The sequence below is a fragment of the Ciconia boyciana genome, chromosome 10, assembly GCF_034638445.1.
Source record: "Ciconia boyciana chromosome 10, ASM3463844v1, whole genome shotgun sequence".
NCBI classification, from domain to species: domain Eukaryota; kingdom Metazoa; phylum Chordata; class Aves; order Ciconiiformes; family Ciconiidae; genus Ciconia; species Ciconia boyciana.
This window is the reverse complement of record NC_132943.1, coordinates 18,982,287-18,998,038: the sequence shown is the minus strand read 5'-3', so window position 1 is coordinate 18,998,038 and position 15,752 is coordinate 18,982,287. Positions and strand designations below refer to the sequence as shown.

The 15,752-nt window shown below is 66.3% G+C and overlaps 2 protein-coding genes across 5 annotated transcripts; one reads left to right on the top strand and one right to left on the bottom strand.

Moving 5' to 3' along the window:
* Positions 1–275: 275 nt before the first annotated feature.
* Positions 276–5,377, bottom strand: TMEM198 (transmembrane protein 198). 4 transcript variants are annotated; one of them, XM_072874130.1, is made up of 5 exons: positions 5,262–5,377; positions 2,976–3,226; positions 2,292–2,867; positions 1,855–2,063; positions 276–1,402 (listed from the first exon to the last, which is right to left on the bottom strand). In XM_072874130.1, the coding sequence occupies exons 2-5, from the start codon at positions 3,163–3,165 to the stop codon at positions 1,256–1,258; spliced, it is 1,122 nt and encodes a 373-aa protein (XP_072730231.1). In that variant the 5' UTR covers positions 3,166–3,226; positions 5,262–5,377; the 3' UTR covers positions 276–1,255. The 4 variants fall into 4 exon arrangements, with proteins under 4 accessions (XP_072730231.1, XP_072730234.1, XP_072730232.1 ...); XM_072874133.1 differs by having other exon boundaries at positions 1,873–2,063; XM_072874131.1 differs by lacking the exon at positions 5,262–5,377 and adding an exon at positions 3,993–4,742.
* A 2,932-nt stretch (positions 5,378–8,309) lies between these two features.
* CHPF (chondroitin polymerizing factor) lies at positions 8,310–15,119 on the top strand. Its single transcript, XM_072874129.1, has 4 exons — positions 8,310–8,709; positions 9,981–10,545; positions 10,739–10,921; positions 11,414–15,119. Exons 1-4 carry the CDS (start codon positions 8,399–8,401, stop codon positions 12,674–12,676), a joined length of 2,322 nt encoding a protein of 773 aa, XP_072730230.1. The 5' UTR covers positions 8,310–8,398; the 3' UTR covers positions 12,677–15,119.
* Positions 15,120–15,752: the final 633 nt, after the last annotated feature.

Sequence of the window (15,752 nt, the reverse complement as noted above, 5' to 3'; positions counted from 1 at the left end):
CACACCGGGCTCCGAAAGGCTCTTTACTGTGCGGCCGTGGCCTCAGCAGCATTTGGCACATTTACAAAAGAGACTGAAAAGGGGGACGGCGGCATGGCGCTGCGGGGACAGGGTCACCTGGCAGAAACGTGCAGTTCCTGGGGCAGCGGGGCTGGCCCGGCTGGGCTGGGGGGGGGCTCCCAAAGCAGGGGGGCACCCCGGTCCAGTCTCACCGCCACCCTGCCTGCCTGGCTGTGGGGGAAGTCCTGGCTCACTCCGTAATAAATTAATACAAATCACAGCAAGAGAAATATATACAAGGTGGGAGCCTCTGCCCGCAGCGGTGCTCTGGGCAGGGGCTCCTGCCCTGCCCTGCCCGGGCCGGAGGCTCGGCCCAACCCCAGGGTCCCCCCGGCCACTATAAAATCCAGTCGCCAGCAAAACAGCGATGGCCTCTGACGCCACGGGGGTCCCCGTGTCCCTGAGGCAGAACCAGCCTCTGCCTGAAGGCTGGATCCAGTGTCCTGTCTCCCATCAAAACATTTTGAGGGGGTGCACACGGCATCACCCGAGGGCAGCATCCTCACGGGAACCACCTGGCCCTGGCAGCCTCTGCCCCAGGACCACCCCGGTCCAGCTCAGGAAAAGGAGGGGAGGCAAGCTGCTCTGGGGTCACGGAGGGTGTCTAGGGCAGGGGGACCTTCTGAGGAGGCAGATTTTGGGAAGCACTGCCTGGGAGCTGCTCTTGGGGCCAGGATGGGATGGGGCACACATGCTCGGGGGAGGCCCTGATGGGGCACGGGCTGGGGGACCTGCTCTTTGAGGAAGAGACGTGGGGCACAGGCACTTGGGGAGTTGCTGGGGTGGGTGCGATGGGGTGGGGACAGGCACGGGGAGCTGCTCTCAGGGAAGGGGGGCTCAAACATGGGGAGGGAGATGTTGGGATGCAGGATGAGCGTGCCTGGGCCATGGGGAAACACGCAGCAGTAGGGGCTCAGGGACCCCCCCAGCAGAGCCGCTCGCACCACGCGTCCATAGGTGCTGGTGTCCCCAGTCCTTGGGCTGAGTCTCTGTCGGAGGGTTCCCCCAGAACCTCCGGGCCCCGCAGGCAGCCAGGGCTCACCCAGCCAAGTCCCACGCGTCCCCGGGAAGGGTCTCCATCCGCAGCCCCGAGGCACGTGTGGCTGCCCGGGGCCGAGGGCACAGCCCCGCCTGTCCCAGGGGGTCTGTCGGAGCAGGCTGGGGTGCTGGTGTTGCTTGAGGTCACTGGGTTGGCTTATACCCGCACGGCGGGGCCGGAGCCCGTGGTGAGGGGCACGGTGGAGCTGCAGTCATAGTCCAGGTCCACCACGGCGTGGGAGCTGGCGATGAGGCTGTTCAGGGATGGCCCTGTCTGCCGCTCTCGGAAACTCTGGATGTAGCTCTGCTCAAGAGAGGGGGGACAGAGAGTGAGGGGGGCTCTTCTCCTGGCCCACTCCATCCCACCCCACCCTAAGCTCTGCAGCAGCCCCCCAGAACCTGCCCGGTGCAATCCCACCCACCCCAGCACTCGAGCCCCCCGGGGGCTGGCTGCAACAGGGTGCACAGCCCCATACCTTCCCTGGGCGCGCGCTTCGCACCTTGCCCACCGCCTGCTTCTACTGTGGCCGCAGTGCTTTTGGCCACCAGTTTACGTTTGCTTGCAAAGGCTGAAGTGCTCCGTGGTGGGCACGTCCCAGCTCAGCCCCTCCTGAGCTGCCTGGTCCCTGGGATGCCCCAGCCTCGTCCCTCGAGGAGCTCGGATGCCGGCTGGCACCCAGGCACCTCTCCCCTCTCCGCCCCCCAGCCCACCCACATGGAGAAGGAAGGGCCACAGAGGCCGGGGGAGATCTCTACCCTGGGCACAGGACTCACGGGGGAGAGCACGTCCCCATCGAAGCGGCGCACGGGGTTGGGCTTGCGGCGGTAGGCAGGCTCAGGTGGGTGGGCTTTGTGCTGGTGGGGCGGCGGGTGGTGGGGTCTCCGCTTCTTCTTCTTCTCCTTTCGGTCCTCCCGCTGCTTGATGCGCATCAGCTGCACGCGGCGCTGCTGCCGGCTGATGATCACTGAGGGGCAGAGGGGCCTGTGAGTACCAGGGAGCACCCCAAAATCCTCCCCGCACCCAAACCAGTCCCAGCTTTGCACACCCAGGCCTCCCCTTGCCATGCCGTGTCCCTGCAGAGTCCTGAACCCCTTATCTATGCAGGCAAACCAGGTGCTGGGAACCCCCACCCTGGCACCCCAGCTCCTGCACCCACCCCATGCCACGTCCATCTCCTCCAGCGCCCACGCACCTTCGGTGTGGGAGTAGCCCTCGGCCGTGACCTTCCACTGGACCAGGACACCCAGCGTGGTGAGGAGTGGCCAGACACCCAGGATGACCCAGCTGTACCAGCACACGGGGCGAGCGGGGGCCACCTTGATGCGCTCATAAATGTACTGCACCAGGAGGAAGAGCTCGATGAAGTAGTCGACGGTGACGGTCATGATGGCGCTGCCGAAGACGGCAGTGGAGAGGGTGGTGAAGAAGCGCTGCCACTGCAGGGTGAGGACGGCGAAGAGCATCCCCACGCCCAGGAGCAGCGCGATGGGGATCCACACCGTCGGCGGGTGGTAGAACTGCTCCATCACCACCAGCGTGGCCACCGCCAGCAGCAGCCCCAGGAGCAGCCCCACCATGAAGAGGCCAACGCTGCGCACCAGCATGGTGACCAGCCCACACAGGACCCCGATGCCCAGCCCGATGCCCACCGACGCCTCCACGCTCAGCTGCGTGTCCAGCACCCGCTCCTTGTAGCACAGCATGAAGATGATGATGGAGCCGAACATCAGCCCCGTCAGGAACATGACGGCCTTGAAGCAGCGGTAGCCTGTGGAGAGACCACCACAGTCAGGGGGTGGATGGCCAGCAACCCCCCCAGCTCCCCCCTGCCCATCTCCCTGCTTTCCCCTCCAGCCGCCGGACTGGCCTGGCTCACCGAAGAAGCAATAGATGATGCCGAAGAGGCAGCACATGGCGCATACCACCGAGGGCACCACCTGGTAGCGACGCTCTATTTCCTGCTGGCAGCTGTGCCCCCACTCCTGGCCCGGCTCGTGCGGCAGCAGCTTGAACCGCAGCGTCTGCACAGTTGCAGTCATGGCTCTGGGGACTCCCGGGAGAGGCATCAAAATCTCCGCTCCTGCCCCATGGCTCGCCGGCAAAGCTGCTCCCCGGCACCCACCCCAGCTGGTGAGAGAGAGAGAAGGGGGATGGAGGCACTGCTGGCACACACCCGACGGCGATGCCCACCACTTGGCACCCAGCTGCCGAAAAACCCGCTCTGGCCCCTCACTATGCAGACGGGAAGGAAGGGAATGGGGGAACAGCCCGATCCACGTGGGGGACAGACCGTCACCCAGAGGGTGGCTGCAGGGATGCGTTGTCCCCAGTGAGCCCGTCCGCACGCCCGGGGAGCTTCGCTGCTGGGACACGGCGCTTTATAATTTGTCTGCGGCTTCAATTTCCTGCCCCTGGCTCTCTGGCACCCTTTCCCTGCTCGATTAAAGGGAGACTTCCACTACCTGGTATTTTCTGCCTGTGAAGTAATTATGCTCGGTAATTAAGTCACCCCTCAGTCTTCTATTTTTATAGGCTAAACAGATTGAGCTCTTAAAGCTTGTACTCCAAGGCATTTTCTCCAATCCTCTAATCATATTTCTGGCTATTTTTCATCCCCGCTCCAGCTCCTAGCGTCCTTGTAAAAACAAAGCAGGCCCCCGTGCTGGATCCAGCCATCCCACGCCAACCCATGGGGCCGGAGGGGGACCGGCCCTGGCTGGCACTGCCCCTTACCCGAGGGCTCACCGGTAATGCCGTGGCCGCGCCGGGACGCCGAGCAGGCGGTCGCCAGGCCCGCGCAGTGCCTACGCAGACGGAGGGGTCATAATCCCCCACAAAGACTGATCCAGCTCCAGCTTAAACCTAATTACAGCGGCCGTCTGCCCACTCCCACCTGGAGCCGGTTCCAGCATCCCTTTGCTCCCCTGGCGCCTTCCCGGGCTCAGTTGGTTTAGGACGGGTTTATTGTCACCTGTTGTCCCCATGCCAGCGCCAGTCCTTCCGAGTGCCACGTTAAAGCAGCCGGCTCAGGACGGCTCACAAAACCAGAGCACCGGGAAGGGGCAGGGAGAGGCTGCAGTCACGCCTCGCTATTGCCCGGCACCTCGCTGCCGCCCGGGCCGGGCTCCAGCGGCACCGCTTCCCCCGCCGCCGGCCTCCTCCCTCCCTCCCTCCCTCCAGCTGGGGAGGGCAACGCCAGCCAGGGCAAATCCCCCCGGGGACGCCGAGCGCTGTGCCTAATCCCGGGGAAGCAGGCGGGCAGGGAGCCGGCAGCTGAGCACTGGGCCCCCGCCCGAGCCCCCGGGGGGGATGCGGAGCAGGATCGGACTTTAACCGCGGAGCCCGGGAGCAACGCGCCGGCCCCGGCTGCCCCGGCCGTGTGGGGCGAAAGCGGGGCTCTGCGCCCCTGTGCCCCGGCGGCCGGCGATGGGGCACGGCCCGGCCCGGCCGGCAGAGCGCGGGAGGGCAGCGAGGTGCCGCTCCCTGCCCCTCAGCCCACGCCAGGCCGGGGCCCGGCGGCGGGGAAGGCTCGCCTGGGAAAACTCGTCTCCGGGAGGGTTGCAGGCAGGGTTGCAGGCAGCGTCGCAGGCAGCTCCCGGCGCCCATTGGCGCGGGCACTGTTGCTAGGGGAGCCCAGCGCCTGCTCATTGGCGCCGGGACTTACCCACCTGCTGCCGCCCTCCCTCCCCGCCGCCCCGGGCTCCCCACCGCGGCCTGCCCCGGGCCCCGGGCCCCGGGCCCCCCGCCCCCCCCTCCCCGCCCCCTAGGGCACAGCGTGGCGGGGGCCCGGGGGCAGCGCTCAGGGCCCGGCCCGGCCCGGTCCCGCCGCACCGCCCCCCGCCCGGCCCCACTGCCCCCCGCCGGGCGGACGGGCCCCGGGCCGGCGGGGCGGGCGCGGCGTTGCTAAGCGACGGCCGCAAGGGCCGCCGGGGCGCGGGGCCGCTCCGCCCCTCTCTTTGTTCGGGGCGGGGGTCCCGGGGGCGCCCCGCCGGGCCCCGCACGCCCATCCCGGGCACCGCGCTCTACTCCGGCGGGCGGGCGGGCGGGCGGGAGCCGGGTGCCCGAGCCCTTCCCCCGCGGGGCGCGGCGCGGCCCCGGCCTGCCGGACCCCCACGTGCTGCCCCCACCCCCTGCAGCCCCGCCCCGCCCCGCCCGCTCCCACCTGCGCTCCCGGCCCCGCAGCGGCAGCGGCAGCGGCCCCGCGGCGCCCGGCGCTCCCGGCCCCGGCCCCGGCCCCCGCGCATGCTGGCGGCGCGGCCCGCCGCGCGGTGCTGAGCGGACAGCTCCGCCTGACGTCACCGCGCCGCGTCACCGCGCCGGTAGGGGGGCGGGGCCGGATGAGGGGCGGGGCCTGCTCGGGAGGGGGCGGGGCCTGGCCGGGGGCGGGGCCTGCACCGGGCCCGGCGCGCGTCGGGGCGTGCGGCGGCACGTGCGCTGCGGTGCGCACCGGCGCGTGCAGCGGGGCGCGCCCCAGGCCGCGCGCTGGCGCGCGCAGCGGGCGCGCGGCGAGCAGCGGCCCGCGCGGCCGGCAGCCTGAACAAGGCCGCGCGCGCGCCGCGTGGCACAGCGTGCACCGGGCCGCGCTGCGCGGGAGGCGCTCGGCGTGCGGCGGCTGCGGGGCCGCAGGCCCCCGGGCACGGCGCACAGGGGACGGAGCGGCGCGGCGCGCAGGGCGGTGCGGCGCGCAGGGCGGGCGTGCGGGGGCGCGGGCGTGCGGACCGCAGGAGAGCCTCGCGTCGGGCGTGCGCGGGGCCGTGCTGCCGGTGCGCGCCCGACGGAGCGGGCAGAGGGCCGCGGGCTTTGCAAGGGGCCTGTGCCGGGGCCACGGGGACCGCAGCGCCCGCCTTCGGAGGGGGCAGGCGCGCACGCAGGGGGCACCTACAGAGCTGCCCACCCGTCCCCCTGCGAGCCGCCGGGAGATGCGGGCGCGGCGGGTAGGTGGGAGGACGCGGCGGCGCTCTGCAGAGCTCCCTGGAGCTGGCACCTCCCGGTTGCGGCGCCCAGAGACCCCCGGGAAATCCTGGCAGGGAGAAGGCTCTTGGCAGCAGCGGCCGTTCCCCTGGCAGCCCCTTCCCAGCCCCACGCCAGCGCCGGGGAGACAAAGGCGGGAGCTGCAGCTGGCGGGGGGCTGCGAAGGGGCTGCCGGAGGAACGGCGCTGTGCCTGCCGGCTGCTTCCCCCACGGGACCTCCTGGGGCCGGGCACGGGGGCCCTCCTGGGGCCGGGCACGGGGGCCCTGGGCTCGGCCGCTGCCCTGGCAAGCCCCAGGGAGGTGATCGCTCTGCCCACAGCTTCACCTCCGTGCGCGGTTTTCCTGAGCTCAGAGTCTTATTTCTGAAAACTTTGGTACTTTTCTCCGATCTGCACCTCTATTGAGGACAAGCTCAGATCAACAGGGTCATTTCAGAATGAAACCTCTCATGGCAGGCATGTAAAATCATCTGGGTTTGTATAAGGTGACCAATATTGAATATTCCAATCTGTAAAGGAAATCGAATACATCTATTTCTAACATGTTTCTCTGTGTACGGAAAACAGGCGAGTTTGGTTGTTTATGGTCACGCCTGCTTTTTGGCCTTTGTTCCTGGAAAATCTCTGCTCATTTCTTACTTCTGCATCTTTTCCCTTCTGGCATCTTCTCTTCCCATCGCATTCCCTCTGTTTCCAGTTTTTATATGTTCTTCATTAAACTGCCGTCCACGTGACCGCCTTTGCCTATTGCTTGTCTTGCCCTATTCAGGAGAAAAAGGCCTATGAAAACGAGCCGAGCTTGGATGATGGTCCTGTATCTCGGGGCGGGGGGGATGCTGCCAACTGCTTCCTGATGAAAACAGGCCGCTTTGTTCCAGAAACTGAAAGAAACCCTGGAGCGGAGCGGGCTTCCCCCTGCCCTCGGTGCCTGCCACGCTCTGCGGCCGCCGGCGCTCCCCGGGGCAGGCAGGATGTATTTCATGGGGAGGGTGGGATGAGCTCCCCACCAGCCACAGTAAATCCAGGGGCACTTGAGGGCCCTGATGGCTGCGAGGCTGCCGGAAGCGGAGCCACGGGCTGGGACGGGCGAAAAGGCCAGGTCCTCCTCCTTATCCTTATTCAGTAATGCCTGGCACCGAGCGGACGTGTAGGGCCTTGCAGCTTCTGGGTGGGATCGTTCCCACGCTGGAGGCTCCGTGTGTGCGGCAAACGCTGCCCTGAGCCGGTTCCTCCAGCTCGCTCTGCCCGGGAGCTCTCTCTGGCAGCCGGCAGGACGGTGGCTCTGTGCTGCAGGCAGCTCGTAGTGGGATGGTGACCCTGTCCTAGCTGGAGGAGCCCACCTCTTTGGTCCCGTTTTGACTGGCAGCCACCGAGGGTCCCTGGTGCTGCCGTGGGATCTCCTGCTGCTCTGCCCACCCTCCTTCTGCCCCGGGACGGTTTGCTGCTCTGCGCCCAAAGGTCTTCCAGCCGCCGCTTGCCCTCCTGCGCGCCTGCTCCCCAGGCCCCCGGCGTGCCCCGCTGCCTTCTGCAGCCCACGGTCCGTGCTTTGCTGCCCCTGGCCTCAGACCCATCCACCCCACACCCACTCGTGACCACCGGTCACCTCCTGGGGAAGCCCAGGTCGAGTCCAGCGCCGCTGCCCACGCTTTCTGGAAGACCCCGGGCAGCGATTTGAGAAGGGGAACAGGCGCTTCGGGACCACCACGAATTCACCCGCGTCGTGGGTTGGGCTGTCCCAGGGAGGGGACGCAGCGGCTGTGCCCGGCCGGCCCCGCGGCGTCCCCCCAGCCCCGGCAGCAAAGGGCCGGCAGTGCCCCAGCCCCGCGGCACCGGCCCGGGCAAATCCGCCCCTAAGCCGGCTCAGGCGCCATGTCCCGGCGCCAGCCGCGCCGCGGCCCGGGCAGCCGTGCTTTCTGAGCCGGCGGGCGCTTTCCGAGGGGGCAGCCGGGGCCGGGGCGCTGCCCTGCCGCCCCACCGCGCCGGCTGCCGCGGGCGAACGCCGTGGCCCGGCCGGTGCCGGGTACCGGGCCCCGGGCAGCCCCGCAGCGTCTCCGGGGCTGGGAGGGGCGGCCGGGGGCTGCGGGGGGGGTTGGGGGGTCGGCCGCGCCGTCTCCTGGCAACGTCGCCCCGCCCCCACGCCGCCCCCTGCTCCCCCCCACTCCTCCCCGCACCGCCCCGTGACGCGCCGGAGGGAGCGCGGCCCATTGGCCGGGGCGGGCCGCCCGCGGTGACGCGCGGCGGGGCGGGGCCAGGGGGTGACACGTCGGACGGCGGCGCCGCCAGCGGGAGCGGCAGCCGGAGCCGCCCCCGGTCCCGTCCCGTCCCGGCCATGCGGCTGTCGCTGGTGCTGTCGGTGCTGCGGCCCGCCGGGCCGGTGGCCATCGGCGTCTCGCTGGGCTTCACCCTCAGCCTGCTCAGCGTCACCTGGGTGGAGGAGCCCTGCGGGCCGCCGCCGCGCCCCGCCGCCCGCCCGCGCCCCGACGGCGGCCCCGCGCCGCCCCCCGGCCCCGGCAACGCCAACGGCAACGCGGCGCGCAGGCCCAACGCCGTGCCCGCCGGGCTGGGCGCCGACAGCTGGGAGCCCCGCGTCGTGCCCTACCGCCCGCCCAGCCCCGGCAGGGCCGCCAAGAAGGCCGTCAGGTGCGGGGGGCCGGGACGGACGGGCCGGGCCGGGGGGAGCGGGGCACCGGCGGAGGAAGGGCCGCCGCGCTAACCGGGCTTTAGGTGGGAGTAGCTGCGGCCGAGCCCTGGGGTGCCCGGGCGTGGGCGTGAGTCTGCCAGGCCGGTGCGGGGCGGCTGCCTGCGGCTGCCTGCCCGCCCCTGCCTGCTGGGCGGGTGCTGGGGGCTTTACAGGTGACCCCAGAGTGCGCTTCCCCCCGCAGCCAGCCAGGGCTGCAGCCGGATTTTTCTCGCTGCAAGCGCCTTTCCCTGCTGCTTCCCTTCCTCCCCTTCGCCCCCCCTTCTCCTTACCCCCCCTGCCCCTGCCTGCCGCGGCAGCGCCCGGAAGAGCCCTGTGCCGCACTGCTGCCTGCTGGGCAAAGTTTGCCTGCTGCAGCACGTGCTGCCGGGCTCCCTGCCCTGCCCTGCCCCGCCCCGCCCCGGCAGGGCCGCCTCCCGCGGTGGCACGTCCCCACCCAGCGCTGCAAGCTCCAGCTCTGCGCCGGGGCCGGCTGCGGCCCGTTGCCGGTGGCCCCGGGATGACAGGGAGCAGGCGGTGAAAGGGCCTCCTTGTCCCGGCGAGGCGGTGGGCGGATGGAGGGGGCTGAATGGGGCCAGTGTGTGCCAGGCGGCGGCTGGGGGCCGGGGGGGGGTCGCTTCCTGCCGCTGCGCCGGGCTGGGAGAATTAACCCTGAAGGTCGCTGTGTGAGCGGGGCAGCTGGGGGCCGTGGCGGGGAGGGGGACGCAGCTGGCCCCGTGCTGGCTTCGGCCACCCCAGCGGGGCCTGGCTTCCCTGGGGAGGGCGGCGCGGGCTCGCCTGCCTGCTTGGGAGCAGCGTGTCTGGCAGGGGCGGCGGGAAGGTGCTTCCCAGCTCGGCCGTCCCGGCCGGGGCTGGCAGCGTGGTGGGGTGCCTGTCCCTGCTAGAGCTGGGGTGTGCAGCCCTGTTTCCCTCTTTTAGCTGTGGTCAGCCTTTTGCGAGCCTCTGGTTTGAGCCGGGCTGGCCGGCTCATGGGAAGGGAGGGTCCCCTGTGGTCTCAGGCTGGGGGGGACCTCAGCAGAGTGCTCTGCGGTGCCGCTGTCCTAGGCATAGCGGCAGCCGGTGCCACTGGGATGATGTATTGTGCATGTGTTTGAAGCCTGGGAACAGTTCCTGCGCAGGAACTGAGGTCGTCGGTGCCATTGGGGGGACGGGGAGGGTGCAGGCCGAGGTGGGGTGCGGTGCCCCGGAGCCAGATGTTCTTTCCCTTCTGCAGGACCCGGTACATCAGCACAGAGCTGGGGATGCGGCAGCGGCTCTTTGTGGGTGTGCTGACCTCCAAGAGCACGCTGAACACGCTGGGGGTGGCTGTCAACCGCACGCTAGCCCACCGCCTGGAGCGCCTGGTGTACTTCACGGGCACGCGGGGCCGCAAGGTGCCCCACGGCATGACAGTGGTGACGCACAGCGACGAGCGGCCCATCTGGAACATGTACCAGACCATCAGATACCTTCTGGACCACTACGTGAATGACTTCGACTGGTTCTTCCTGGTGCAGGACGATACCTACACGGAGGCGCACCGCATCAGCCGCCTGGTCGCCCACCTCAGCATCGACACCCACCTCTACCTGGGTCGCCCCGAGGAATTCATCGGCGGGGACACCGAGGGACGCTACTGCTACGGGGGTTTTGGCTACCTGCTGTCCCGCAGCCTCCTCCTGCTCCTGCAGCAGCACCTGGAGAGCTGCCGCAATGACATCCTCAGCGCCCGGCCCGACGAGTGGCTGGGCCGCTGCATCATTGACTACACGGCCGTCAACTGTGCCGAGGAGCACGAGGTAGGTCCTGTGGTGGAGATGGCCTCCAGGAGCCTGACCCTGGCCCAGCATGTTTTCCTGCCTCTTCAGGGGCTTCTAGGGCCTGGGGGACCACCCTTTGCACCCTGTTGTCCTTTGAGCTTGCTGTGCTGGCAACCGGTGGGGTGGGAGCACAGGTTGGGGCCGGCCGTGACCTGTCTCCTGGCTCGCGCAGGGCCTGCGTTACCACTACTTCGAGCTGGGGAAGAACGCGGACCCGGAGCGGGAGACCGACCTCCGTTTCCAGAGCGCCTTCACTGTCCATCCTGTGCTGGATCCCCTTCAGATGTACCGGCTGCACAAGTACTTTGCAGAGGTGGAGCTGGAGAGGACGTACCAGGAGATCCAGCAGCTCCAGGTGACACACTGGCTTGGCTGGGAGGGTCTGGGCTCCTCCTGTCATCCCTGTGGGCTTTCTGGTCGCTCTGTGTCACCCCTCCACTCTAATATGAGGGTTTCTCACCTGAACCTGCCGTGGGACGGGATCAGCTGAGCCTGTGTGGCTGCAGGGACAGTGGTGCTGGCTGAAGAGCAGCTCCTGGAGCTGTGGTGGTGGTGGTTCAGGGTGATGGAGCCGGCAGGGTGCTGAGGTCCACCGGCAAAGGCTGGGCAGGGTGGGAGAGGGCACGGATCCTGCCAATGGAGGTGGTGTGCCATATTCAGGGTGCTGCTCGGAGGAAACCCGAGGTGCTGGACAGAAGTCGGGCTGAAGGCAGAGTTATTCTGGCACTGCTCTTTGAGCCAGGAGTGGCTGATCTCTGAGGACCAGGAGTCAGCTTGCCTGCAGCCAGAGCTGGAAGGTCTACCTGCGCCCGCCTTGGCTCTCACTCCTCCATGTCTCCTCTTGCAGCTGGAGATCCAGAACGCCAGCAGCCTGTCTGCCGACGGGGACCACGGCGCCACGTGGCCCATTGGCATCCCACCCCCCTTCCAGCCCAAAACCCGCTTCGAGGTGCTGCGCTGGGACTACTTCACGGAGGAACAGGTCTACGCCTGCGTGGATGGCTCCCCCAAGTGTGAGCTGCGTGGTGCAGACCTGGCGGATGTGGCTGACGTGGTGGCCACGGCCATGGAGGAGCTGAACCGCAAGTACCAGCCAGTGCTCCACGTCCGCAAGCAGCAGCTGGTGAACGGGTACCGGCGCTTTGACCCCACGCGCGGCATGGAGTACACGCTGGACCTCCAGGTGGAGGTGGTCACCCAGAAGGGGCACAGCCGCTCCATCACCAAGCGTGTGCACCTGGTGCGGCCCCTCAGCGAGGTGGAGATCATCCCCATGCCCTACGTGACGGAGGCCAGCCGCATCAATGTCATCCTGCCACTGACTGCCCACGACCGGGACCACGCTGCCCGCTTTTTGGAAGCTTATGCGGCAGCCGCCTTTGAGACCAGTGAGAATGCGGTGCTCACCTTCCTCTTCATCTATGACCCCTTTGAGGCCCAGCAGGTTACCCAGAATGACATTTTTGCCCCCGTGAAGGCCCAGATCACCGAGTATGAGCGCAAATATGCAGAGGTGAAGATCCCATGGATCAGCGTTAAGACAGATGCACCCTCCCAAATCAAGGTCATGGACATCATCTCCAAGAAGCATCCCGTGGACACGCTTTTCTTCGTGGCCGGCGTGGGGACAGAGGTCACCGTTGACTTCCTGAACCGCTGCCGGATGAACACCATCAACAACTGGCAAGTCTTCTTCCCCATCCACTTCCAGGGCTACAATCCTGCCATTGCTTACCACAACCAGGTGCCACCCACCACGCTGGACCTTCTGCGGGATGCAGGGCGCTTCGACCGCGATGTCTTCCACGAAGCCTGCTTCTACAACGCCGACTACATGGCAGCACGCACCCGCATGGCGGGTGACGTGCAGGAGAACGAGGACATCCTAGAGACCCTGGACATCTACGACATGTTCATCAAGTACTCCAACCTCCACGTCTTCCGGGCCGTGGAGCCCGCCCTGCTGCAGCACTACCGGCACCAGGCCTGCAACCCCCGGCTCAGCGAGGAGATCTATCACCGCTGCATGCAGAGCAGCCTGGAGGGCGTAGGCTCTCGCTCCCAGCTGGCCATGGTGCTTTTCGAGCAGGAGCAGGGGAACAGCACCTGAACCCCGGGGCGCAGAGGGGCTGGCCCTGCCCTGCCTGCCTGCCCACCCCACCTCTTCTGCTGCCCAAATCTGTCTTCCGGACCCTCCTGGCGGCTGTAGGGATCGCTGGTGCCCGAGCTCGTGACTTGCCCCGCTGGGGCCGCCTGGGCCGGGGTCTGTCAGCCTGGCGTGCCTGGGTCCTTCTGGAGTGGCCGTGGCTGTGCAGACCCTGGGATGAGGTGGGGTCAGAGTTGCCAAGCTGCAAGCCAGAATGCCCGGCTCCTCGCCCTAGAGCTGCTGGCCGCTGGCCCCATCCCTCCATCCTGGCCCCACTGCCCAGCAGGGAGGCGATGGGCTGCCCTGTCCCTTGCTGTCCTCCCTCAATCGGGGAACACGGAGCCCAAGGCCCCCCTGCTGCGGGGCCGTGACTGCCACGGGGCTGGGGGCAATCCCCTGCGGCTCCCCCAGAGCCCCGGGACAGGGTTTTGCCCCTCGCTCCTTTGGAGCATCAGCCCAGTCATGCAGGGAGGGCTGTGCCCCTGCGCCCGCCACGGGCTTGGACAGTGGGATGGGGCATGTCCCATCCTAAAAGAGCAATAAGGAGGTTGGTTTCGGGGTTTTGCCACTTGGCAATGAACTGGAGCACTCCCAGCTGGTCGGGGTGGGGGAGTCCTGGTCCCCGGGGCCGGTGGGCACAGGGGGTGCCGGAGGGGATCCTGCTGTATTCACATACCGTGAGCTGCTCCCCATGGGAACCGTGACCCAGGCCGCTTCGGCCTTCGCAGTATTGATAGGACGTCGGAGGTCGCAGCCCTCGGACAAGAGCCTCCTGACCGAGGTGGGAGCCCTCCTTGCCGCGGGGCCACCCTTGGGAGCAGGGGACGCAGTGCCTGGCTTGGTGGGCACGGCAGAGGGTTTGGCTGCGCATCTCCTAAGGAGAAAGCGACTGAGGAGCCGCTCTCTGCTCCTGGTTTGTATTTAATAGTGGGGAGAGGAGGGGGGGGGTGCGTTTACACTAATAAAACGGGAAGATGAATAAGTGGGTCTGGCTGATTCTTCCCCGGGGCATCTCTGGGTGTCCTGCTGGGGGGTCTGTGTGGTGGTAGGTGCTGGCTGCGTGTACAAAACGTGGCTGCATCTGGCTGGACTGCTTCCTTGCAGGGATGCTGCTTTCCCCAAGCTGCCTGCAGCATCCTCTACCTGATCTGGGAGACGACTGCCTCTCCTTAGTGAGGCCAGGGGGAGCCCATCGGCTTATGGACAGGCTGGTAGGCACTAGGCTAAGCAGGCACTTGGAAATACCAGCTTGAACCCCTGGGGACTCGCAGCAGGAGTCCTGCACCTCCTCTGATGCCCGTGGTCCCTGGGGCTGTCCTGCTGTCACTGCCTGCAACCAGTCACTGGTGGTGCAGCAGGATGCTGGGCCCCTGCGTGCAGCGTGCTGAGCTCTGGGCAATGCCCTGTCTTTCCTGGTGCTGTAAATTTGTGGTCCCGCTGACCAGGTTTCCAGCCCTCCTCAGCCCCGGCTGCGGGTGGAAAAGCACTGTGGTGAGGGGCTGGTGCAGCTGTGTGTGCTGCCACATGTGCTGTCCCCATAACAGCCTTCGTGGGCTGTACGTGCGTAAGGGGGGACCCCTGGCCCACGTTGGAGCAGAGGTCAGGTGCCCAAGGGGGTTAAGTTCTGCCCTGCGGCATCTGGGATCAGCTCCAAAGGAAGCTCCCAGGCCAGAAACTGCTTCTGAGCACTGTGTTGAATCATTACTGCTGGACTACTGATGAATCATTACTCTCTGGGTTGGTTTTGCCCTTTTTCAGGCTGTTTTGCATCTCGGGGCTTCTCAGCTTCTTGTGGTTTCCAGTTCCCTGCTGCCACGGTGCTGGGTCGAGCAGAGCACCGTGGCCCTGCCTCGGGCTGTCTCACCACCTACAGCTCCTGTTCGCAGTATGAGAAGCAGGGGCTGTGTCCCCTGCCCGTGCTGCCTGCTCCAAGCATGATTTTCACGGCTCCGCGTGTTCTTCCTACCAGCCCTTTGGTCATTGCGTTTTACTTGTTCATGAAACGCATGTATCAGAGACGTCCCCAAGAAAATTAACTGAACCTACTCGCTGTTAGTTTTCAAGGCTGTTAGTGCTCAGTGAAACTCATGGAAAGCCCCTGGGCTGTGCGGCGTGTCTTCCCCAAAGATATCTCATTCACATATTCCTGCTCTAGTCTTCGTATCCACGGTGTAGGAGCGTGTATGTTTAAATATAATTTTATTATATTTCAGATGATAACCATTAGCTTGCTCTGAGTATTTCTATTTTTGATCTTCCCCGAGCAGATCCTTAATTCCCTTTAAGTGGAAATCTGGGACAGAGGGAGTGAGGCGGATGCAGGTGCTTTACAGATACATTTCTCCTCTGAAAAGCAGACCTAGGAGTCGGATGTGATTAGGTGTTAGAAGAGTATCCAAATGGTAATAAAGCAAACTGGCTTCAAATCAAGCTGCGAAAAGAAATGCTGAATTGTCATTTAATTGTCGCAAGATGGTCTAGATCGAGTTGCTCTTGTCTCCTCTTTGCTGTTTGCCCAGACGGTGTCAGAGCTATTTGCATACCTAACGGTCTGCACTGTCAATGCCAACCAAGCCCCCGCTGCGCCAGTGTACCTACGAGCAAGTGACAGTCCCCAAGGCACTCCCAGCACAGTTATTGCTCCCTTTTAAAAGGCAGCTGGCAGTGTTTGAAGCTGCTTTGGTGTTTGTCAAGTTATTTGCAGCATTGCAACGTGCTGAACCCCCTGTGTTGCCTGTGCAGGGCTGGCAGGTGCAGGCAGGGCACCGGACCAGGACGGTGACACCCTTGAAAGAGGCAGGGAGGAGTGGCTGGGTGCTTATGTGGGCGGCTGAGCAGACAGGAACTTTCTGCAATCCCTACTCAGGTTTGACCAGTACTTCCATACAACGTGCTGATTTTTGCACCGATGTAGAGGCAGAGGCAGAGCAGTGAAAGGGCAATTTTCCCAACGGGGCAGGAGAAAACATGTGTCTGCTGCCCGTAGACTTCTGCTTCCCTCGAGAAAATTTTCTAAAAGTGTTACTGGTTCACCACAGCC